The 26,471-nt window shown below is 31.6% G+C and overlaps 1 protein-coding gene and 1 pseudogene across 3 annotated transcripts; both read left to right on the top strand.

The window, feature by feature from the left end:
* Positions 1-1,762: 1,762 nt before the first annotated feature.
* On the top strand, positions 1,763-10,957 carry LOC100807339 (P-loop NTPase domain-containing protein LPA1 homolog 1). 3 transcript variants are annotated; one of them, XM_041007023.1, is made up of 9 exons: positions 1,763-1,966; positions 2,136-2,280; positions 4,709-4,971; positions 5,938-6,019; positions 6,150-6,575; positions 6,678-7,415; positions 7,525-7,635; positions 8,075-8,430; positions 8,617-8,696. In XM_041007023.1, exons 2-9 carry the CDS (start codon positions 2,146-2,148, stop codon positions 8,675-8,677), a joined length of 2,172 nt encoding a protein of 723 aa, XP_040862957.1. In that variant the 5' UTR covers positions 1,763-1,966; positions 2,136-2,145; the 3' UTR covers positions 8,678-8,696. The 3 variants fall into 3 exon arrangements, with proteins under 3 accessions (XP_040862957.1, XP_040862958.1, XP_040862959.1); XM_041007024.1 differs by lacking the exon at positions 8,617-8,696 and adding an exon at positions 10,761-10,957 and having other exon boundaries at positions 1,764-1,966; XM_041007025.1 differs by lacking the exons at positions 1,763-1,966; positions 2,136-2,280; positions 4,709-4,971 and adding an exon at positions 5,454-5,518.
* Positions 10,958-19,337: 8,380 nt separating this feature from the next.
* Positions 19,338-21,569, top strand: LOC100808243 (polyadenylate-binding protein 3-like; annotated as a pseudogene).
* The last annotated feature ends 4,902 nt before the right edge of the window (positions 21,570-26,471 follow it).

Below are 26,471 nucleotides of genomic sequence, written 5' to 3'. Positions count from 1 at the left end.
TATTTTACCTCCAACAAATAATAATTTTCCTACTTCTGAAAAATAACATTGGAAATGATAATTATTTTTGGTATTTCCTATAATTTTTACTATCTCAAAATTATTTTTGAAATAGGAAAAATTATTTGTTTTGGTGGGAAAATATTATAGCAAATAAAAAAATTCATGAATATAATTATGGTATTTAAATATTATTTTTATTTTTTTCAGAAATGGAAATTATTTTTTGAGGAAATGATATTATAGAAAATGAATCTATTTAATAAATGAGAGAGATATTTATTATTTTGTTTTAAACGAATCTATTAATTTTAAAAGAAAAAATAAATAATTTAAAAATCATTAAAAATAAGTATTAATCTAAATTAGTTAAAATTAAATAATTAATTATTTTTCTTGTGTACAATGTTGTACGTGTTTGAAAAATCATTTAAAAAATCATACCTTTGTTTATATAGGCAAGTCTATGTAATATAAAAATAGACTTGAATAATAAAAACTATTTATAAGTTTTTAACATTTTTTTTCTGAATGCATAAGTTTTTAACTTGTTGCCTATTGCGCTCCTGAAAATATGCAACTTATCAAAGTGGTTTCTTTGTAATGCCCTGTCTTGATTTTCTTTCTTTCTTTTTTTTTACTGAATGCCTTGTCTTGATTGTTCATGTGATATTTGTTGTGAATGTCTTTGACATAATTTCTAATGAGTTGTATGGTCATATAAACTTTTAAAAGATAAATTGTTTGACAGAAAAATTGACTTTAAAATAAACCACGCACTTTTAAATTAGAAGCATCAGTGCTGTGAATAATCAAATTAGAAGTAATCAGTGCTGTGAGTAATCAAATTAAAATCGTTCAATATTTGAACTTATTTCATACAAATGGTTATTTATTCCATACACAACCAATGTGTGTGATAGGGAAACGGATTCCAAACATTTACAGATTCATAAACTGGAATGATTAAATGAAGATTAGACAATTTATAATTTTTTTATCCATAAAAAAAACTCATTTATCATAAAGTTTGCAAACAACTCACATACCCGGCCTATTTTTTTTTTATATATATAATTCAGATTTCATTATTTTATATGTATATTTTAAGTTAAATTTATTGACATAAAATATAAGTTATTTAATTTTCATTCAATAATTCTAATTAACCGAAAGTGTGAATGCCAGTCCGTGAGTATTAACCTCTCTCCCATAGTAATTTGGAAGGGTAAGTAAAACTAAGTATGATTTAGGATGAACTCTCCCTTAACCCTCTAAGTCCTCAAACTAAGGATGGGTTATATTTTCAACTGCTTTTTTAATATTTTTATTTTTTATAAAATTATTTTTATAATCATCCAATTCTTTCAATTTATCTTTATTTATCTGTAATTTAAATTTTAATATATATTTTTAAAATTATAAATGATTAAAGATAATTTATAATTTAAATTATTTAATTATAAATATAAAATAAAATTATATATTTTAAGATAATTATTATGTTGTTTATCACAAGAAAAAATATTTTTTCAACTTTTTTTAATAAGTGTATATTATTAAATAATAGGTGATTGATATAATCAACGCCGGATAAGACTATTGATGTAAAATTGAAATAGTTGATGAAGGAGGCAAGCAAGACTTTCTTTCTCACTGTGATTCCAAAAAAAAAAAAAAACGCGGCTAATGAAATTCGCGGATAGCGCGGGGTCAAATCCGTCATTTCGGAAACCTGGAGGTGCTATTTAATTTTGGATTTCTAGAGAGAGAGGAATGAGAGATCGTGTCGTGAATTAGAGAAACCAAACCTGAATGCCGCACCGTTCAATAATCCATTCTTGAAACAATGGCTGAGGAACATCTTCGCCCTACTACGCTACTTCTTTTTCTCGATCTTCTTCCATAATCAATCATCTCATCCTCCGCAGCATTGTCATCGTTGTTCCGCTTTCGCGTTGTTGCGGTTAAGTTCCTTTCTGTGTGGGGCCGGGTCGCATGAATGTCGGGGAGGGGACATTTTCTTCTTTTTTGTTTTTGTTTTTGTTTTCTTACGGTGGAAGTTATTTTCTTCTTCTTCTTTTTTGTTGCATGCTATAACCGTTTTTTTTTTTTTTTTGAATAATCCTTTGCAGGTTGGTTGCGATGGGCGAGGTGGGGAAGATACTGTACATAGTGGTGGTCGAGGACTCCGAAAAGAAAGAGTCCTTTCGCTACTCGCGTCCCGTTCTGCAGAGCACGCTCCAGCTCATGGGATGCAAAGCGCGTCACGCCTTCAAGGTGCTTTTTTCTTTTTCTCTATTTTCGATTCGCCATCCAAATTATTCTTCTTTCATGATTTTGGATTCATGTGTCCATACTTTCGAATAATCTCCCAGCTTTATTTGTTTGTTTATTCTTTGATCACCGTTTAATGTTTGCAAAGTATTCATTGGTTTTGCTAATCAGTAATCTTCGTTAGGAACATCTGATTGTCCACCTTTAGAGGAGTCTCTTTTCTTAATCATGTTTTTTCCATCGATAATGCTCGAATCCGATCTCGGAGGTTTTATTACCATTTAGTTGAGTTTTATTAACTTTTTCTCGTAAATTAAAAGACTTTGTTAATATATACGTATAAATTGGTGAGGGTGATGGACACATGGTTATTCTGGATCATTATTCCGGACCATAGGATAATTTCTTGTATTTTAGGTTGGTGATCTATATTCAGGTTCTGGATTTGAGGGACTCTAGTGGAAATTTTGAGGACTGTTTTTTTGTTTTGTTTTGTTGGGGGAGGGGTCTTTTTCACCTTGTTGACCGAAAGTAGTTTGACATGTTTGTTCTTTTGCTTTGCCCATTTCACATTTTCTGGTCCACGATTGTGATTAGTTTTGTCTTCTTTTCGGTTCGTGTTTACTTTGACTGCGTTGCATTTGGTTCTGGGCTTTTTTTTATTCAACGGCGTATGGAGACTAGAAAGGGTTTAGCATGCGTTTGAAATTTGTAAGAAATGGAGAAACTGTGTTTCTTGTATTATTTTGGCAAGGTAAACCGATACTTTGTCAATGCAGTGGATAACTTGGCAAACCATTGACCAAATGCTTTTCTAAGTCCATAGATTAACTAATTTAACTTGGAAACTCGTTTGTAACCTGTCTTGAGCACATATAAACTTCATGCAAATCTCCATGTAAAAAGACATTTGTCACATCCAACTGAGATTAGTCCCACCTTTTGCGGCAGCTACAATTAAGAGGCATCTAACAGTACAGTACCGGGGCTAATGTCTTTGTGAATCAGCACCTTCAACTTGCGTATAACCCTTGGCAACAAAGCAAGCTTTATAGCCTTAATTATGTACACCCATTTCGACCCAACAGGCTTCTTACCAACTGTGAGTGACATTAGGGATCAAGTAATTATTGTTTTGCAATGCCACGAGCTCAATATCCATTGCTTGACTTCAATTGGGATCCGTTTGTGCTTGACTCCAATTGAGATCTGTTTGTGCTTGACTCCAATTGAGATCTGTTTGTGCTTGAGAAAAGGTTTTAGCCTCATCTTGAGTAGAGATGGCTGAGAGAAAAACTTGGTGTGAATGGGAAAAACGTGAATAAGAAAGGTGTACCTGATGATGCTGAATTAGAGGCAGGTGCATTAGAGGATACTACTCTAGGAAGATTGTACTAACAATCATTAAGATGCCGTGGGATTTGTCTATCACAGTGTAGTCTTGCATCAATATTCAACCTTTTTTTTATTTGTTTTATTTAATTATGTTTTAGTGAGAGATGATGCATTCAAAGTGTACTATTGTAGTTAAATATTGGATTACTACTCTGAATTTTCTTTTTCTACCTCTATCCATTTGAATGGAATGAGATTTGAATCTTAACGAGATGTGGCTAAGTTGGAGAGAAAAAAATGCACTTTTGATCAAATATAATCTCTAAGCCTACAACCAATCATGGTAGGTCCTTATTTGATACAGAAAACTTGTCTTTACTGCTCTATCATGATCATATCTTGTTACTTAACAATAGGAAAGGGTACCAATTCATGGATCATAGTTGCTTATCTTTATTCAATTATAAAGGGAAATATATATTGATTGGAAAGTCTTTGTTACATGTTAAGAACCATCAACCTAATATGAAGTGTGGATACAACAGAAGACATAGACATGACATGGATATTGAGATTTGTCTACTTCTAAAGTTATAAGATACAGAATTGGTCGGTACTGCAACATATATTAATATAAGATTTTACTTATTGCGTACATCTTAATGAAATAGAAATACTATGTTTTTTAAAGTTTAAGGACAAAATTCATCAATATAAAAATCCATGGATCTTGACCATGTTTGACCGAAAGTTTAGAGATTAGAAACACATTTTTTTTGTACTATTATTCATCTACCAATTGTTATGGTACCCTGCCAGTATTGGAACAAACATTTTAAAGAAAAGTAACAAATAATGAAAGATGCAGACTAGAGGCATTGTTGATTTTTGACGAGTATTTGACATGGATATGGGCTTAATACCAATATGATAGATGTGGATATTTGATATACAATGTGTTTTTTGGTTATTAGTTTATGCATTTTTTAATGAACTTTTACTGGTTAATTCTTACATGTCTTGTGCAGAGACTACGTATAACATCAGAATTTTTCTAAAACATTATTCTGACTGTTTTTCATTTTCCTCTTATCAGATCAGCCAAAGAGTTTTTGAACAAACAAGGAAAGAGAATTCTACTGATATTTTGAAGCTGGAAGTAGAGGCTTTATCAGGTTTTGATGCTTTCAAGAAGAATTTTGTGAAGAAAGATGGTAGGAGTGTACCATTTGAGTTGTACAAAAGGCGCACATCTGCATTTGTTCGGAGAGAAACTTTTCTAGATATTGCCTGTGATGCTCTGGCAGAGTACAAGTATGTGGGTCCTAACCAGAGAGCAGACTTGGTATTAGCCTGCAGGTACTGCATTGTTTATGTTTATTCCTTTATGAGGTTATGATCTACAGTAACCTTAATTGAAGGGGGAAAATAATTCTGACCACTTGTAGCATATGCTCTCTTGTAATGGAGTTTATTAATTCTGACCACTTGTAGTATATGCTCTCTTGTAATGGAATTTATTAAGTTGTATGATTTCATAGGGTTTGCCATGGTTTCCATTTTATTGATCAAGATGTTCTAGTAGTTGTACCATGTTCTTACTTAGCATGATGTATTTATTGAATCTGGATTACATTCGTTTGATTAGGCATTTTGCTTTAGGTGTTATAATGTTATATGAATTTTGAAAATGTCAATAGATATCTACTAATAAAATATTGTGATTTACTGATTTTCATGGACTTTCATTGTATGTCTTGTGAATTGTGTTAGGGGGCTTCCTAATCATTTATCGTTTTGTCTTGCCCGCAAAATATGCTGTGCCTCTCTTCTCGAAATTGTTGGTGAACTCTCAGAATTTGGCATCTTTATGTTTGAAATACAACTGTTTGGTTTTATGAGGAATGTGAGTATCCTTCCCAGAAATTTGAAGAACTGAGAATGGTAGATCTGAGTTTTCAAAACAGCTTGCATACTGATTTGGTTCTAGTTACCTGATTAAAACCATACCTCTTCATTTTCTAAATAATTGTTTTTGTAAATATTTTCTTCCACTTCTGGTTTTATTTCCATACTGAAAATCAGAAAATCTATGGACTGAACATTCAATTGTCCCTTAATAGTTGTTTTGGAAGATTCTTTTTTTCTATCCTAAGTGAATTACCAAGCTTTAACGTGAATTACAACATACAGGATGCTGATAACTGATATTTGTAGCACCAAAAATTTTACTTAAATTTTATACTTAACCTGAGGAGTTTTTTTTTCTTCAAAATATGGTGCAACTTACCCTCCTATATTTATGATGATTTTCTTTGGTTGCAGGATCCGTGAAAGGAAAGAGTCGGTGACAGTGTTACTATGTGGCACTAGTGGCTGCGGCAAATCTACATTGTCTGCATTGCTGGTATCTTGACAAAGAGAAACAATTGTTTGTTTTTCAAATGCGAAAAATCTTGTATATATGTGAGAAAGTTGAAAATGAGTAATATTTATACCTTACAGTTTGATAACTATCATTTATATCTTCACTTCAGGGAAGTAGGTTGGGAATCACGACAGTGGTATCGACCGATTCTATTCGGCACATGATGAGAAGTTTTGCTAATGAGAAAGAAAACCCCTTGTTGTGGGCTTCTACGTACCATGCAGGGGAGTGTTTGGACCCTGTTGCTGTTGCAGAAGCAAAGGCTAGAAGGAAAGCAAAAAAGCTGGCTGGTGTGTCACATTCAGTTTCCAAGGAAGATGTAACTGAGGGTCACAATTCTAGCAAATCTGATGTTAGGACGTTGGAGATGAGCTCTGGTCCTACTGAACTGCTAAGTCCAAAACAGATGGCTATTGAAGGATTCAAGGCACAGAGTGAGATGGTGATTGACAGTCTTGATAGGTTAATCACTGCATGGGAAGAACGAAAAGAGTCTGTTGTCGTGGAGGGAGTTCATTTGAGCCTCAACTTTGTTGTATGTTTGATTTTCATTATTGTGTCCTTCACTATTTCTTTTCTTATGGATATCAATTTATTTTCTCATTAGATAGCAATAAAAACTTGAATACTCATGCAGATGGGGCTCATGAAGAAACATCCTTCAATTATACCATTTATGATACACATTACAAATGAGGATAAACACTTGGAAAGATTTGCTGTACGTGCAAAGTATATGACTCTGGACCCAGCTAAAAACAAGTATGTGAAGTATATCAGAAACATCAGAACAATCCAGGAATATCTCTGCAAGCGTGCTGAAAAACATTTAGTTCCCCAAATAAACAATACCAATGTTGACAAGAGTGTAGCAGCCATTCATGCAACGGTGTTCAGCTGTCTTCGAAGGCGTGAGGTTGGGGAACAACTATATGATCCTGTTAGAAATACTGTGACTGTTGTTTATGAGGAATATAGAAATCAATGTGCAGCCAATTCTTTGAGCTCGAAAGGAATGTTTCAACTGATCCAAAGAAAAGGTTCTTCAAGGAATCTGATGGCTCTTGTTAATGATGATGGATCTGTGGCAAAGGCTTGGCCTGTTAATTTAGTTGACTGTAATGGGAAGCCTGTATGGTGCCATGGACCTGAGAATGGAGTTGGACATCCAATGTATGGTCCCTTAAGAATTGGAAAGGCAGAACCTGTCAATCTTCAGTTTGGTTTTTATGGGATCAGTGCATGGCCAAGTGATGGTGGCACTAGTCGTGCTGGAAGTGTTGATGAGTCTAGAGCTGATGGGACTGATACTGGTAGTAGATATGTATCCTCTTGCTGTAGCTCGCCAAGGATGTCGGATGTTGCTGCAAAGGAGGTAAATTTAAACTTTTTTCATAATTAATGGCTTGTTATTGTCAATGGTGATAATAATGAATAAGACAAATCATTTGTTGATTTTATTATTATTTTTGTATTTTTTTTAGCTCAAGGAAGATTTCTCAGTGCATGGTAGTGATGAAGAGATTGACGATCAACCAGAGGTGGGCAGTGATGAGGATTTTAGTGATGATGGCGGCAAACATGCCCTTGAAGAGGTAGACTTCTGTTTTCATGTTTTAACTCATTTACCTATCTGTATATGTTATGAAATTTTCCCTACAGTTTCAAGTCTTTTGGGTTGATTTTGGTTTTGTGCTTGTTAGCAACAGCAATGAATTTACAGTGAGTGTGTTTTGAGCGTTAATAAAATTTATTTTAATCTTTGTTCTAATGTAAAAACTACTCAAAATTACTGTAATTCAATATTAGGTTCGAACCCAAAATAATTTTTTTTAAAGGTGAAACCGAACATGTGAATATTTACTTAAAATTACTTTAATTGGATTCCAATGTGCTTCTGAGTAATTCATGAAACTTAACACGCACAATGTTGTTTTTTCCATGATGGTGAGTTATCACTTGGAAATGAATTGTTAGTGGTATGTAGTAAACAAGAGTCCTGGGTCATTTCTAATGTTTTCAATTGCTTTGCAGGTAGGATCAGTTGATGAGGAATCAACAAAATCCGACGAAGAGTATGATGATCTTGCGATGCAAGACGTGCTGGAAACTGGATATTGGTCAGATGATGAAGAGTATAGGATCAGGGTAGATGGTGTTTCCGGTGAACTTGGAACTAAAATGCATGGGGGGTACAAGTATCGTCGGAACCTGGATATTTTCCTTAGAAGTAGAAGCGAGTTGGCAGAGCCACTATGTTCTTATTCTTCTTTGCTCGTGGAAAAGAATGAGAGGAAATCCAAATTAAGAACACGTTCTCTTAGTATTCCTGCATTAGGAAAGCATCGTTCAGCAGTGAATGATCCCATCCTTTCTGGTGCTCCTCAGAGGTAGCACTACCTACTTTCCCTCTTCAACAATACTCGTAATGATCAAATCTTTTTAGTGTTTTTTTTGGTTGACTATATCTTACGATGTCCCATGTGTATATAGTAGAGCGTTCAAAACCTTACTGGTCTTGTAGTTATTTCGTTGATTTGATATGGATGAATCAATGTTTTGACATTTTTCTACAGATGTATAGAAAGAAATGCAACATCGCCCTTATCTCTTGAATCAATAAAGACTCTCCAATGAATCGAGTGTTCGTGGTTAAGTTGATTGTGATTTTTGCTTATTTAGATTTAGATTTTTGTTGGGTAACAGAGTAACAAAATAATATTTCACAACTAAAATTAAATGATAAAAAAAATTAGAATTGACACAATATATTTGAATACATAGGATAGAATAATTATACACAATCACATGCAAGACTAGAGAAATATTTTTGTTAAGTTGAAAAAAAATTACAGCCTCTTTTTAAATACAAAGAGAGAATAATGATACAATCTTTTCTCAGGATAATATACACTCTCTGTATAGTAGGAAAATTCTCATGAATCTTTCCCTTAAAATGGGATGCATAGATGAGCAAAATGGCTTGTTATTATTGGCAAAGAATTGTGTATACATTGAATGCCATGACAAAATTTCTATTCTCCAACCAATTTTACAGGCCTAGCTCTGTAGAGGTAAATTTTACTAGCCATTTTTTACTTTTTATGCCACAAAAGTGAGTTTACCATTTGGTGGTTTCGCAATTTTAAGATAGACGGTTAGATTTTTATACTTTTAATTAGTTAGAATATTTTAAATATTATTATAAAAGTCTGATAATTTATAATTTGATAATAATTAAAAAAAACTATTAGTGTAATTTAGTGCTTGTAATCATTGTTTTCGATTTATATAGGTATTATTTATTATTTGTTAATCATATAACTAATTGGGATATAGCTATTTTTTGATAAAAAAATAAAAACTAGTTTTTTAGTCCCCAAGACTGCCGAAAGGCCGAAACAAACACAACTATCTGTAAAAAATTACAGCTTTATAAAATATATTATTATATTATTTTATATTTAATAAATGAAACAGAAAAATGAAGAAAAAAAATTTCAAATGAAAAAGGAGAATTAAGCCGTTAATGGTAGAACATTTCTTTTTCTCCTTCGTGTGTGTTCATCGTTCTTCCATCTCTACTGTGCATTCACCCAAATCGTCTCTCTCCCTCCATTGTGTATTGATTTCACCACTCCTAATTCTCAGTGACACATTGTGAATGATTAAAAGAGAGAAGAGAACATCGCATAATTAGAAGATCTGAAATTCTTGTTTCGTTCGACTTTGTTTGAACTCAATGTATCGGATCAGAATTTTGTTGAAAATTAGTTGTCAAAGGTGGTTCACCAAAAGCTATTGTCGCGGCTGCATTCCATTCTCTTAGTTGCATATCGTCTAAACCCTTGTCACACTTGATGTGAACGTTGTCCAACATTAATCATTGGAGTTACTTCACCTGAAACTATTGTTGCGGCTGCATTTCTCTCATGACCTAGAGGAATGTTTTTTCTTTTCTTTATGAAACATTTGCAGAGAAATTCAAAGTGTTAACTAATGTGTGATCCGTGGTTAACTCTATTAGGTATATAGTTAAACATAATTTTACTGATAAGTGGTTAACACTATTCATTAGAGTGGTTAACTCAGTAGTTTTTATTATGTGACTTGATATAAGTGATTTTTGTATAAATACATATGTGTAACACAAGTATTTATACAAAAATTTCAAAACTTTAGGCATTATTAATTTTTTCTTATGAGACGATGGTTGTTGTGCCTGTGACAATTGTATTTGTGTGCTTCTTTAGTTGTTTGGGTTTACAGGTATCTAGATTATGAGTTATTGTGTTAGAAGTTTAAGGTTTTTGAGTATGAGATTTGGGATATGTGTTGATGAGACCCAATACACCACAAAGTGCAAATGAGTTTGTGCAAGTAAAGGAAATTGTAAAATTACAAAGAAATAATACACATTTTTTTCCTTATTTTAATCCTTGGCTTTTATCATATTGAACTTTTGATACACACTTAAAAAATAGAAATTAGTATTATCTGTCTCACTCTTTGAATTAGTTCACGCTGTTAAATCTTATTCTCTTGTTTAAACTTTTTTATTTTTTAAGATTTTAATACAAAAGGAAGTTGTTGTAGATTCACAAGCATGACACACACACACACACCCCTTTCATGTTGTTTTTATGATTTGTACTAACTTTGACAACTCTCATATGTAGTGACCATAACAATGACATTGTGTAAAATGGTTTTCATGTAGATAAACCTCTTATTGTGAAATATTTCACATAGGATTCATGAAGATGAAGACCTACTTTCTCATGATGATGATATTGACGATAGAATTGAGAAGCTCAATTAAGAATTAATTGAATGTTATTTTGAGGATAATCGTGTGATTAATTGAATATTATTTTGAGGATACAAATAACAAGCATCCTTTATTTTAGAATAGGGTCTTCAATTATGTTATATTATACATTTGTGATTAATTGAATGTTATTTTGAGGATAGTTGTGTGCATAGAATGGTTAAATTAGAATAACATCAAAATAAACTTTTGTCATGTCATCCAAAAAAAAATTCTACTTATAGCAAGAAAATTACGTAAGTTGCATTTACTGGTTAGCTATGTGCAAAATTAAGATTACATTACTAACCTAAGTGATTACATTCAATTGGATTTTATTTTAAATTCAAACTTTCATTATAAACTACATAAAAAGCTGATCGAAAATGATTTGATAAGTGTATAATGCACATGTTAACTTTTACTATTGTTTTAAATTTAGGCACACCATTTGAAAGAAATTTGTATTCATGCTATGAATAAGGTGGTTAAGTCTATAATAAATAAAGGTTATTCTTTTACCACTAATGGTTAACTCTAACTCTTCTAATATTATTACTCAAAAGTCACATGCATGTGAATAAGATTTTCTTTGGCTCATGCCTAAAAGACTAAAATTGTATAAGCAAAACTTGTATCATGTCATCTGAGGGAATAATTCTATGACACCAAGGGAATCATGTAACCTATATTTACTAGTTAGTTATGCGCAAAGTTAAGGTTGCATTAGTAACTTAAGTAATTACATTCAATTGAATTTCGTATTATATTCAAACTTCTATTGGTTAGTTTTGCCAAAAGTTAAGGTTGTTTTAGTAACTTAAGTGGTTACATTTAGTTGGCTTTTGTTTTACATCAAAACTCTTAATGGTTAGTTATACCAAAAGTTAAGATTACTTTAATGATTTAAGTGGTTACATTTGATAAGATATCATTTTACATCCAAACTTTCACTGGCTAGTTATGAGAAAGTTAATGTTACTTTAGTAATTTAAGTGGTTTCATTTGATTGAATTTTGTTTTATATACAAACTTTCACTTGTTAGTTATGATCAAATTTAAAGTTACTTTAGTAACTTAAGTGATTACATTCGATTGGATGTTGTTTTACATTTAAACTTTCACTAGAAACTACAAAAAATGATCATCCTAAATGATTTGATAAGTGTATAATACAACTCTTATTCTCTTATAATTGTTTTATATTTAGGACACATCATATGATGAAAATTTCTATTCGTGCTATGGATAAGGTGATTAAGTCTATAATAAACAATGATTAACCCTTTTTCATTAGTGGTTAACTCTAATCATTCTAATATAATTATTCAAAAGTCACGTGAACAAGAATTTGTTTGTCTGATGTATGAAATACTAACTAAACTTATATGAGAAAAACATGTGTCATGTATTTCGAGAATAATTCAACCTTTATCATACGAGGATCATGAAAGCTACAATTACTGGTTAGTTATGCCTAAAGTTAAGGCTACTTTCTTAATTTAATCGGTTACATACGATTAGGTTTCATTTTACATCCAAAAATTCATTAGAAACTACACAAAATGACGATCTTAAATGATTTCATATTTGTACAATACACATGATAATTGTTACTATTATTTTAAATCAAGACACATCTTATGATAAATATTTGTATTCATGCTTTGATTATGGTTTTTAAGTGTATCATAATTGATGGTTAACTTGATATTATTAATGGTTAACTTTAATCTTGTTAATATTATTACTCAAAAGTTGAATTTCATTTTACATTCAAACTTTTATTAAAAACTATAAAAAATGATGATCCTAAATGATTTAATAAGTGTATAATGTGCATGCTAACTCTTACTGTTGTTTTAAATTTAAGCACACCTTATGATGAAAATTTGTGTTCATGCCATGAATAAGGTGGTTATGTCTATAATAAACAAAGTTTATCCTTTTATCATTGGTGATTAACTATAACCCTTCTAATACTATTATTCAAAAGTCACATGTGAACATGATTTGGCTCATACCGTAAAGACTGAATTTGTATGAGCAACGTTTGTGTCATGTCATATGAGGAAATAATTCTTCTAAGGAAAACACACAAATTACATTTACTAGATAACTATGCGCAAAATTAAGGACTTAAGTTTACATTAGTAACTTATGTGGTTACATTCAATTGGATTTTATTTTACATTTAAACTTTCATTAGAAACTAAAAAAATGACTATCCTAAATGATTTGATAAGTATATAATGCACATGTTAACTCTTATTATTATTTTAAATTTAGGCATACCATACGATGAAACTTTGTATTCATGTTACAAATTAAGTGATTTAAGTCTATCATAAATAATAGTTAACCTTTTATCATTAGTGGTTAACTTTAACTCTCCTAATATTATTACTAAAAAGTCACATGTGAACATAAATTTCTTATGCATCAAGGACCGAACTTATATGAGGAAAGCACATGTCATCTCATTTGAGAATAATTCAACCTCTACTATACAGGTATCACACAAACTACATTTTTTGGTATTTTTTTTTTCATTTTTGAGGTAATTATTATTCACTTATCATTTGATAAGCCAAAAAAGTGGTTAATGATAGATACACATCAACAAATTTGTTGCATAAGGGGTTGACTATTGAGACCTTAATTTATGCTTATTCATTTTGTAGGCAATGGTAACCATAATTTTATATGTAGTTAACCATAACTTACAATATTAATAACTTTTTAGTCAAAATTAACTATCCTTGCAAATGTAGTTAACCATAGATAATATTGAATAACCTTATGAAATTAATCACTTGTGGTACATGCATGGAATGCAGATCCATGGCTAAAATTAGTTACTCTTCATTTCATTATCATCATTCATTTTCTTAAAATTATTTTGGGGGGGGGGGAGATTAGTTACTTGAGTAGTAACTCGTAAAGAACCACATGGCCTAAAAGCCATAATATTTAAAAGAATCAATTATTTACATTTCTAAAAGAGAAGCTCCGAAAAGCATGGTAATAATATTTACAAAAAGTAAACATACTATAACTGCTAAAAGAAAAATGAAAAAAAAACTCATTAACAACAGGAAAAAAAGAAAGGAAAAGACATCGAAGAATTTTACAAACACTTGTTTTGAACTATTTTGTACTATTTTCACGAGGATTTATTTGAGATCTTCACAACAAAATCAATGTTGCATACCAAGATTGGCCTCAGGATAGTTCTTATATTAGCACTACATAAATAAAAGCCTACCCAAATGTCTGATTCTTTTTCTTTACCTGGTTCATTCTCTCTAGTTTCTTCTATTAAGCATTTTCAAACCAAGCCAACAAAAAAATGTCAATTATATATTAATGAAAGAGATCATATGCAAAGTTCAATGGCAAAGTATCTATCCATAAGTCATCCAGTTCACAAAAGTATTTGCTTGAAATTCATCTGGTGTGTTGGACCGTGTATTACTGTAGGATAACTCAGATTCAATTTGTTTCCTTCCCTGAGAATATTGCATAGAATTAGTGTGTAAATTTTGACATATATACAGACAAGGTAATTTAACAAGTAAAACACACTTAAACTTGTTAAAAGTTCAAACTCACATGCAAATACTAAATAAATGATAAAAGATTATTGTATATCATTACATACAATTATACAAACTCAATGGAGTAAATTAAGCATAAAATGGAAGAACACACCATCATGCAAATAGGGAACACAAGTTCCAATTTCTATGAACACAATATGAGCTCATTGAACATTTTACCTTGATCACTCTTCTCCAACCTCTAAACAACTATTTTTTATGAACTAGATGGGGAGCCGTGGTTAAAATTTGTATGAAGAGCTTGACAAGATGAGGGAGCCATGACATGTAGGACACACCATTTTCTAACCCACATACTCCCTATCTTCACATATATAAGGACTCATGAAAAACAATGCATGACCAAATCAAAATTAAGTAATCCTCTATGTCTGTGTCTCAAATAGAGTCTTTCTCTTTGACAATTTTTTTCCACACAAACATAAGAAGGAGTACAAATCAAAAAGACAATAAGAAAACTTGTAAATGAAGGGAAGTGTATGTTATTAAAGGTACAACCATACAAGTAGATTTATAATAACTTTTTTTTTACTAATATAACTATCGCATAACAAGTCTCAAATTTTCTTGGCACCTAAAAAGAAAAAGTGGGGAGGTTGAGAGTGGAGTGGAGCTCATATGCATTCCAAACCACAAGTTTTGTGACAGAGAGCTATCCCAAGAGCTTAATTAGAGGACAAATTCTTTTCAAGAAAGAGGGGATGATAAAGGGCTATCCAAAAAACATAAGGGACTATAAGCACTTCATGAGTTGAAGGGTCCAACGACAAGATCCAAAGCCAAGTGTCTACAAGAAGAGATGGCCAAAAGGATCAAGGATGGACTACTCATCAAAGGCAAGGAAGGAGAAGATCACAAGGAATTGAACTGGAACACATTGAAGATTGTTGAACAACTCGCTTAGTCTCACCAGCTCGCTAAGTGCAATTCCAGTAATTAGGCTTAACACGAATGTCTGACTTAGCGCAATTCCAACCTGAGGAGAGATTGGGCTTAGTGCGAGACACCTAGCTTAGCACAATTCCAACCCGAGGAGAAATTGGGCTTAGCACGAAGTGTCTGACTTAGTGCAAACCTTCAACGTGAATTTATGAAAATTCTTAATTCTTGTTTATTTGTGTAATGGGCTTGAGCTTGATGTAAATAGGCCTTATTAGAGGCTTAGTTATCTTCTTAAGCCTAGATCTATAAATACTCAGGAACTCTTAATTATAGGAACTTTTTGCATAATTAAAATTAACTTTGTGCTTAGAAAGAGCTTAGTCTCTTCTTTGGTTTTTGACTAAAAACCAAATTGATTCTTATCAAGGAAGCTATTCTTTTGTGGCAAATCCTCCTTCAGCTTATCAATTCTCCGTGGATCATGGCATCATTATGTTCATCTTTGGGAACTAGAAAAGCAATTACAAACAAACTTTCCACCTACTAGTGAACAATAAAAAATTAAAACATTTGACACATATGCAACATTTCATTAAAAAATCAGGATGCAGGTATGAAAAAATATGATGCAACACATAAATATACCTGAAATGTAGATAAGATAAGCATAAAGTCGTGGGTAAGAAATAGACAAATACACGACCAACAAAGGCTGGAAAACAACCACCAACAAGCTGGTGCCAAGCACTGCATCTAAGATTCTTGTCCATTTCAAGTTTAAAAATAAATATGGATAGTATTTTAAACAAAATAATTTAAATAAACAAGGCGTTATTATCAAATCTATATTCCAAATCACTTGAACAACAGAAAATCAGATCGAAATGTTCGTAGAATGCCTAACATACATGCAAATCTAAGAATCAATCGAAACAAAATGCAAAAAATGTTTGCATAAAACACAAAGTACATACATATATGTAAATCTCTAAAGCAATACAAAATGAAACACAAATAATACACATATACGACAAAAAATCATGAAGAAACGCATAGTTCACATGCAGAAAGAGAACTAATAGCATAAATGGATCCATATTTAACATCTCAACAATGCAAACAAATGAAATCAAGAAAATGTAGGTTAAAATATTTACAGTACAAAGATTTAGGGTTGAGGAATTAGACTTGGATGTTGCGTTCGAGGCAATAAATAAAGCTCCTAACAAGCATTTCTGACTTGGATCTTGGTATGGCTGTTGCGGATTGAAATGCACTCTCTCATTTTAGCGAAGAAGATCGAAGCTTGAAGCGAAAAGGAAAGAAATAGATTTTCTTTACAAAAACAACCATCAGAAATTAGGTTTTCTGACCCCTCTTTCCTTTTTTCAATATTTGTTTTTCATTTTAAATTTTGTATTTTTAAATAAAAGGATATTATATTTTAATGCCAACTCATAGGTGTCTATTGAAGGTGCAACACTGTTGGGGTGTTCATTTAACATTGTCCTTCATTTAATTAGACAAACATGACTAAGATAAGATGAAATGAGAAAAAAATAATTTGAATTGGTTTTTGTTAACTTTTCAAATTTTAAATATTTTTATTTTGAAATACTACTAGTTTACTTTAGACAAGTATTCAATTATTTATTCGATAAGATAGTAATATATTTTTTATAGCTTGTTGGTTCATACTTAACCTGACTTCTTTTATACCTAGTAGATGAAATAAAGGAAGTGGTACATTATTCTGTTCTTAAATTTTACTTTACATTAGTTTGATTGGGAGGAGAGAAATCCAATAGATTAAATAGAAAAGAGATAATTTAAAAAAATATATAAAGTTGTTTAGTTTAAATGATTGGAGGAAGATAATTTAAAATACTTTTATTCTCCTAGCATATGTGTGTCTTCTAACTGAATTTAATGGTTAAAATTAATACAATTAATTAAATTGTAAGATTTAATCAACAAGTCACTTCACTTTAACTTTGCACAAGTTAATCAATTAGCTACCTTGAATAATTTATCAAAACAATAGAAAAGAAAACTAGAAGGGTTATTAGTACATCACCTCAAAGATGGTCACATGTTTAGCTCAAAATTGAGGAGAGAAAAACAACTCTTCATAACTCACGTATGTCAAATTTATTTTCACACTCAAGACATCTCCAATAAGAGATCTCATTTTAGGTTCTTAACTACTTTTTTAATGGATCCCGTAATGTCACATCACTCTTAAGATCTCTTAAATATTTTACTCTAATAATAGATTTCATTTTGAGATCTTAAACCATTTTTTATAAACCTCACAAGGGACTCACCTAATATTTATTTATAATTTATCTTAAAATAATTAATTATATATTTTTTAATTTCAATTTTTTTCTTTCCTCTTCCCTTCCCCAATCATCCCACCCACCCCCTCTTTTCCTTCATTTTTTCCTTTCTTCTCCCCACCTCCTCCTTCCCCTTTCTATTTTATCTCACACTCCTCCACCCCTCACCCTCTGTCATGCCACCCAACCCCACCCTTCACTCCCTTTGCAAACTCGACCACCACCATCTGTTCCTTCCATAACCCCCCACCCCCACCCTCACCTCCCTCCGCCTGAAGCATGCCAAATGAAGGTAGCCCAACAATGGATCTAGTATAGGCTTTAATACTATATTATAATGTGGGTTATGAGCCTAACTCAACCCTACAAAATTGACTTGTAAGGTAAGGGTTTTTCCTCATTTATGTACTTTAATATAACCTTATCTCTAATCAACGTGGGACTAAAACACCACCATCAAGGTTACACTTTAGGCAACCCCCAAAGAGGTTGTAACAAAGGCAGGCTAAGGAGTGTTAACGTGCATGAGTTATGACAAAAAAAAATATCATGTCACATTGTCATTCATCATGGGCCCACAACATTATGCTTATACTCCTTAGAGCATCCCCAATCGGAGGTGCTTCGTGGGTTTCTTAGCCTAAGGAACGATTTCTTTTGAGTTCTTTGGTGTTGGAACAAAGTGATGTGGCAGAACCAGTTTCTTCAACGAACAGTGCATTCCTTATCTAAGGAATCGTTTCTTACCAACAAAAAAACTATTATTTTCATAGAATCCGTACTCCCCAACCACATGAACAACAAAGTGATGAAGCGAAGGAAGAAGATGAATAATTCCAACAAACCAGATTAAACAGATGAAGCAAACGCAGAGATGAAATTTAAAAAAAAAATTACATTTTTTCCAAACAAATCAAATCACCCAATGCAATCTCAACTCAAAATAAAATACAAACCAAATTAAAGAGTACGAACAATGACCAAGAATGGAGTATGAATAGTGATCGTGACTCCAACAATGTCGTTACGACAAACTTTGAACATCGTGGGTTGCGCATAACTTTGAACATCGTGGGTTGTGCATGCTAGGATTGTGGGTTGGGTGGCTGGGCAATGAGTTATGTTGTGTGTGACTGACATTTGGGTCTGGGTTGGGTGGTGGTGCGATGAAGGGACACGACGGTGTTGGAAGATGGGATGGGCTTGCTCGATGAGAAGTTTAAGGAAAGTGAAGATATGCTAGGGTGAGGTGGCGTTGGAAGTTTAAGGACAAGTTAGGGTGGGGAAGCACTAGAAGCTTCTAGGATATTTTTTGTTTCTTCAAAAATTATTTAAGCAAAATAAAATATTAGTATGTATAAAAACTGAAAAATTATTTAAGTTTTTGGGAAGCACTAAAAGCTTCTTCAATTATTCATATTTATTATTTTTATACATGAAAACTGAAAAATGAATTAATTATTTTATTTGAATAATAGTTAAGTTATAATAAAAAATATAAATGTGTGAATTTTTTGAAGTTTTTTGTGACTTCTTAACATTTTGAACAAAATTCTGTATAACTTTCTTAGAAGGGATATAATACTGGAAGGACAAAAAAATATTACGAAAATCATAACAAGATAATTAAGAAATTTATATAAAAAACTTACTTTTAATACCCTTGGTACAAGACCAAAACACAACGATTCAACAGAAATACATATACACCAACAAAACGAGTTTTTCAACACTGTATATAAACCCCATGTCTCACCCTCACACCAACACAAAACCTCACCTCTGGGTGCTCCGTGTTCCTTGTAAGGGAACACCAACCCAAAGAAAAACTAAAACAAATTAAAAAAAATCCCCAATCCCTTATCGAATGTTTTTTGTTTTTTTTTTTTAGTGTTTCGAAAAGGATTGAATTTTTGAAAATGAATGGCAGTGGCAGCGATTTGTGCTTCGGCGGTAGCAGTTCCAGCGATAACATTGAACGATGCGCAATTCGAGAATGCCTCTCTGTACATTGATGATCTTGAGGGGAATGTCAATGAGGAGCAATTGCTTGATCTGTTCGGCCAAGTGGGCTAAGTGGTTTCAATTAGGGTTTGCAGGGATCAAACCAGACAATCTTCTCTTGGATACGCTTATGTTAACTTGGTCCACATTCAAGATGTTGCGAATGCCATGGAACATGTGAATTTCACTCCTTTGAATGGAAAATCCATTTTATTATGTTTTCTCATTGAGATCCTAGCATTCGAAAAAGCAGATATACAAATGCGTTTATTAAGAACCTTGGCATGTCAATGGACAACAAGGCATTACATGACACTTTTGCTGCCTTTCATTTTGTACTCTCTAGTAAGGTAGTCATCGATTACAATAATCAATCAAAAGGGTATGGATTTATGTAGTTTGACAATGAAGAGTCTGCACGAAATTCTATCAAAAAGTTGAATAATGACATGTGGATAGATGATAAAAAAGTCTATGTTGGACTCTTTGTTAGGCGCTAGGAAAGGGGCCAAGCAAATGGATCACCAAAGTTCACTAATGTATATGCGAAAAACTTTTCCAAAACATATATCGATGAAGACCTTAAGCAAATCTTTGGTACCTAGGTACAATAACTATTGTTGTGGTCATGAAAGACATATGAGAACTCTATATGTTTTGCTACGGTTGAAAGGTTAAACGGAATCACAGACACTGATGATAAGGTTTTATGTTGGGAGGGTTCAAAGAAAAGAAGAAAGAAAGGCAGAGTTGAAAGCCAGATTTGAGCTGGAAATAATAAGAAAATATGAGAAATTACAAGGTGCTAATTTGTACTTGAAAAACCTTGACGATAACGTCAACGATGAAAAACTGAAGGAGCTATTTTCTAAGTTGGGAACAATAACATCTTGCAAGGTGATGCTTGAATCATATAGGCATATCAAAGGCTATACTTTGGTTGTCTTTTCTACTCCTGAGGATGAAAGTAAACCGTTGAATGAAATGAATGGACAAATGATTGGATGAAAGCCTTTGTATGTAGTTGTGGCTTAGCACAAAGAAGAGAGGAAGGCTTGTTTGCAGGCTCACTTTTCTCAAATGCAAGCCCCAAGTGCAATTACATATTTGTCTGTTGGAATCCCTAGATATCATCCAAGGGCACCAAGACTTACCCCTCAACAGTTGTATTTTGGTCAACGAGCACTTGATCTGGTACCACCTTAGCCAACAGGATATGGTTTAATACAACAACTCTTGCCAGGCATGCGTCCTGGCGGTTACTCCAAATTTCATTATGTCGTACCACCTATAGAGACAGGGTCCTCATGGGCAAAGGGTGGGTACTTGAAGAGTTGGAAATCTCCAACAAGTGCAGCAAAACCAGATGCTACATCCTTAACTCCAACCAACCAAGGGTTTAGATACATGGGAAATGGTAGAAATGGCATAGATCTATTAGTAGTTCCCCAAGGTATAAGGGATCACATGATGCCATTTCCTTTTGATGGTTTAGGAATTTCTTCAGCTCCTACTGATAATCAACGTCATGGTGGTGCATTGTCTAGCACACTAGCCTCAGCTCTGGCTTTTGTCACACAAGAAAATCAGCGCCTAATGTTGGGTGAACATTTATATCCACATGTGGAACAATTTACGTCAAATCACTAGACTACAAAGGTGACACAATGTTACTAGAAATGGATCAGTAAGAGGTAATCCATCTTATTGAGTCTCCTAAGGACTTGAAAATAAAGGTGTGTGAGGCAATGCAAGTCCTTCATGAAGCCACATCAGGTTCTGAAGTTGTTGGTGATCAACTTGGCTCAATGAACTTTCATTGTTTCTGGGGCCTTATTGCATCTCAATTTAGATCGGATTTACAGTAAATGATCTATTTTTTTAGTTTTTGAGAATCTTTTTTGTTTAGACCTACATTATTTGAACTGAGACTTAGGAGGAAAATAAATCTTAAAATGTGGATTATGGGTCTAACTTAATATTACAAAATCAACCTATATAAGATAAAGGTTGTTTCTTATTTAATATACTTTAACTTGGTCATATATCTCTAATCGATGTAAGATTAAATCATCACCTTCAAGGTTTCATTTTAGGCCACCTTCATAGAGGCTTCAACTAAGGCCAGCTAAGGGGTATCCACAATTAAAGTAACTTTTTCAATCCTCCCCCTCATGTCCAGGACTTCTAGCCTAGAGTGTGCCAAATGCTGATGACCCAACAATGAATCTAGAAAAAAAAATTAATACCATTTTAGAATGTAAATTATAAACCTAACTTAATCATACAAAATCAGTTTATAAGGTGACGATTGACTCCGACTTATATACTTCAATTCAATTGTATTTCTAATCAATGTGAAACTAAACCATTAAATCACCACTTTGAAGATTATACTTCAAGGCAACTCTTAAAAAGGTTGCAATTAAAGTGGACTAAAGAGTGTTCACAATTAAGATGACTTTTCTGACACATTTATATTTTTTGTGCTTTACTAGATTTAAACTTACATGTTTGCATGAGTGTTGATTTAAGCATGATAATGAAAATACTTAAAAGAGTACATTTAACATTTAACATAATGATATAGAAAATAGTTGTTATGATAAATAATAAAAAATGAAACGAGCTTTTAGATATTGCTTAATGAAAATAGTTATGTTACATAGTTAAAGAATGAAAAAAAGAAATTAAGAAATAGCGTCGATTTGCAAATTAAAAAAAAACTAATTATTATGACGAATTTATAATAATATTATCATGTTTATGAGTCAAAAGTGGGAGAAAATATTTTTAATTTTTTAATACGTTAGTGATTTAGAATAAGTAAAAAAAACTAATAATAATGTTTTTTTTGTCTGCAAAACTGATTATAATTGTAGAACTTGTAAGTTAATATTTAACACCAAAGCCTCTCATTGTTTTGATAATTTTATTTTAATAAAAATCCTAAAGAAAATTTAGCTTCGTTAATTTAGTAGTGTTCATACATGAATATAAAATCTTTTAATTAATACATGTGCTTGATTCTTATAAATAAAAAACCATTCATTATATCTATATTTTTTTTTCTTTATCTCATTATTCATGCTATTTCTTTTCACTTCAATTCACCTTATTTTGAATTAAACATTTAATCTTATTATGATTTTAGGGAGTATGTGATTTAAGGAGGTGAATGTGAGCCGCAAGTTAATTGAGCTACACCTTAACTGTGTGTTTCGTGGAAGTCAATTATTGGTAAAATATTTGAAAAATATGTGAGTTTCATAGGTATATAACTCATTCCAAATTAACAAAGAAAAAAAAAGGTAAAAGTAGAGAGATAAAAAAATCATAAAATGATAAAAGAGAGAAAACTGACAAAAGAGAGAGGAGACACACTTTTGATCTCAGCATAATTAATTATACAGAAAATGCATAATCATTTATTTCTTTTTGTTTATTTTTTTTTACTTACTAAAAATTATTCTAATTCAAATCTTTCATTAATTTTACACTCTTTTTTATCCTTACCAAATTATTTTATTTAACACTATCATATTTTTTATTTTTCACACTTTCATTTTTTTTTTCACTCCCTCTACCAAGTACATCCTTAATAACAATAATATATTTTATATGGTAATATTGAATTAAAAATTTGAAATATAATAAAAAAAAGTATATTACAAATTTTAACTAAAATGAAAAAGGAAGATATTGGGGTACAAAGAGATCTAGTTGATGGGGCCCTAGGTGGTCCTGGAGTTGCATGCCTGGCAAAGTAAAATGGCATACAGTGGGTCATAATGTACGACAAGTGGGGACCACAAACATTACACGTAATCATAATCATTACTCTTACCCAGAGAACACAGACCAACCACCCTACTGATCTGCCCATAACATGGCATATGCCACTTGTTGCAATGTAAATTACAATTTTCTGCAGTTAGTAAGAGAAAAGAAAATTCAGAAAATAATAAAGGAATGAGTACATTTTTGTAAAAAATTATGAAGCCTAATTCAGTATTTTATCTAAATTTAAGAAATGTTAAATCGAGTTGAAGCTCAAATTTGAAGTCTAAGATCAATTTTAACAACATCTATATCCATTCTTTTTTCATTCAATGGATATTGAAGTCTTTTAAATAGATTGATAATTAGATGAACCGAATTTTTTTTTTTGCGAAGTATTCTAAATGTACTTATTAAGAAAAAACTAAAAATTAAACGAGATAAGTTTTGTTTCTAAAGTAATATTATTGTTCCTTTAAAAAAGTGATAATATTGTTTATTTATATCTTCTATTCTTATTTAACCCATCAGTTCCATAAATATTAAAATTAAGGATGAATTGATCTTCAAATTTAGTTCAAGGAAATAATTTCACAAACTATCTTCAAAGTTTTACTCAAGTTTTCTAATAATTTCTTTAGTCGTATATTGGGCAGTGTGAGATCTTGACTTCCTTACATCCAAGAATGAATACAAAATGAAATTTACATGTGACCTATTAAGATTAGATCATAATACCATATTAAAAATTGAGAATAAACTGAGTCCAATGCGATAGAAGTTAGTTTCCTAACAGTATACTCCACTTGACTATATATACCAATTCAATGTGAGATCTTAATACACCTGCTTTAAACCTAAGAATATATGTTTAGAATGTAATTAAAGTTTTTGTCAATGTGACTATTATCACAATATTAAGATTCTAGATCACAATGTAGCAATTAATCTCTACTAAAAAAACATTGCTGTCCAGTTGTTGTCGGCATAAAAGTAAAATTAAAAATAAAATAAAAGTAAGTTCCAAAACCTCCCAGCTTGCATTATTGACAAGTAGAAATCCGAAGCATGATAATGCCAAATCTGCTAAAAAAGAACACTCTGCTTCCAAAATTTGGATACTGATTGGTCTGTTGCGGGCAGAGTATGATAAGCCTCACGATCGTACCCCCAATGCTAGCCTACCTAGCTAGCTCTTGTTTTTTATTATTACTATTATTGAAAGAAGTACTTATTTTACACACTAATAAAAATTCAATTAGGCTATTCATTTAAATTTAATTTTATTAAAACCATTTTTTCAATTTTAAAATAACTCTTAATCCTCAATTTATTAGTACAAAAGGAAGAAAAGACAAATTATGGGAAATCATTTTTTTTTCTTATTTTCTCTTTAACTGAACAAAAATATAATGCATGATGATAAAAAATGTAATTAATGTGAGGATCAGTCGTACACAAAAGCTATCCTTCCATGACACTAGTGTCCTGCAAGCAAGCGACAACTTCGGGGCTCATCTGCAAAGTCGTAAGATCATGTATAGGGGTTGACACCTGTTCAGGGGTCGGAAGGTCAAGGAAGTTTGTAACCTGATGATAGGAGAGTCAACGATCGAAGTCCCGGTGAACAGCGGCCATAACTATAACGGTCTAAAGATAGTGAAATTCATTGTCGGGTAAATTTCGATCCGCACGAAAGGCTCCCGGTATCATATTAAAAAAAGAAAAGGGGGGTTGGAATGGGGATTACGCGGTCCCCCATTTTCGATATATAGAAAACCTGGTTAAGCGTCAATTTATCGAAAGAGAAATTTTAAAAAGAATTCGGTTGGAATAGGAAGTAATTTCCTATTCTATTGGATTTGTAGAATCACAAGTGTTTTTGAGAATATTTTTATTAAAAATATAAAGTTTTTTTTACTAGAAAAATTCTCAAATAAATTCTTCTTTTTCACGTTAATTTGATTAAAATTTTGGTTAGATCGAAAATTTAGAATGAAAATACAGTGTAAATTTTTATTTGCTTAATCAAATGGGTTTCTTAAGCTTTAGAATTTTTACTTAAAATGTGTGATACAATCTAAAAAATAAACATTTTGCTTCAATGTAATAATTGTCTGTAAAGTGATTAAATAAAATAAAATGTATTTGTACTGTATTTAATTTATAAGGTACTGTTATTTTAATTCACTAAATTTTAAAAGTGCATACATGTTTAGTTGTTTATTTTCAAGATAACTTTATATTAGAAGAATTTTTTTCCAAAACAAAACATAACCAATAATTGATGAATTATATCTTAAACAATTTTTTCTCCTACAATTCTAATAGTTACCGCTCATACTTTATCCAATGTATACTCTGCTTTTCAGATAACTAAATCCAGAATTACTGTGTATTACAAACACCATCCACCAATTTTAGATTTTTCGTCTCAAAATGGTGTCATATGCTTGGATCTATGCGCTGTCTGGAAGAGATATTGAAGCATATATAGCTTCAACATTATGTTTGATTTTCTCAGCAGATGGCCAGTTAATGTTAGTTATAAGAAAATAAAATAAACCAACTAATATTATCCAGCGAAAGAAATTCATCCTCGAAATTGCTGACCACTATTTTTTTTTTAAAGGCTTAGTGCAAACCACTATTTGAATCCTACATGGACAAGTGTAACATATATGTATTCTCGGTTAAACTTCTTCGTAAATATTTATAAAAAAAATAAATTAAATTTCTCATAAAAACTAAATGACACTTAACTTTTATAATAGTTTTATGGTTTAACTTCCTTAAAAGCAAAAATGTATTAAGTTGATTTTAGTTTATGAAAATAGTTTAATTTAATATATTTTACTTTTTTATTTTCTTTTTTACAAATACTTAGGAAAAAATTATCTAAACATAAGCATAATGCATCACAATGCATGAATTAAACAATGATGAACACACGAAATAATAATAATAATAATAATAATGATGGCGGCTTG

The sequence above is a fragment of the Glycine max genome, chromosome 11 (assembly GCF_000004515.6).
Source record: "Glycine max cultivar Williams 82 chromosome 11, Glycine_max_v4.0, whole genome shotgun sequence".
In the NCBI taxonomy this organism is placed as follows: Eukaryota; Viridiplantae; Streptophyta; class Magnoliopsida; order Fabales; family Fabaceae; genus Glycine; species Glycine max.
Note: the sequence above shows the minus strand (reverse complement) of the source record. Positions and strands in the feature narration are given on the sequence as shown.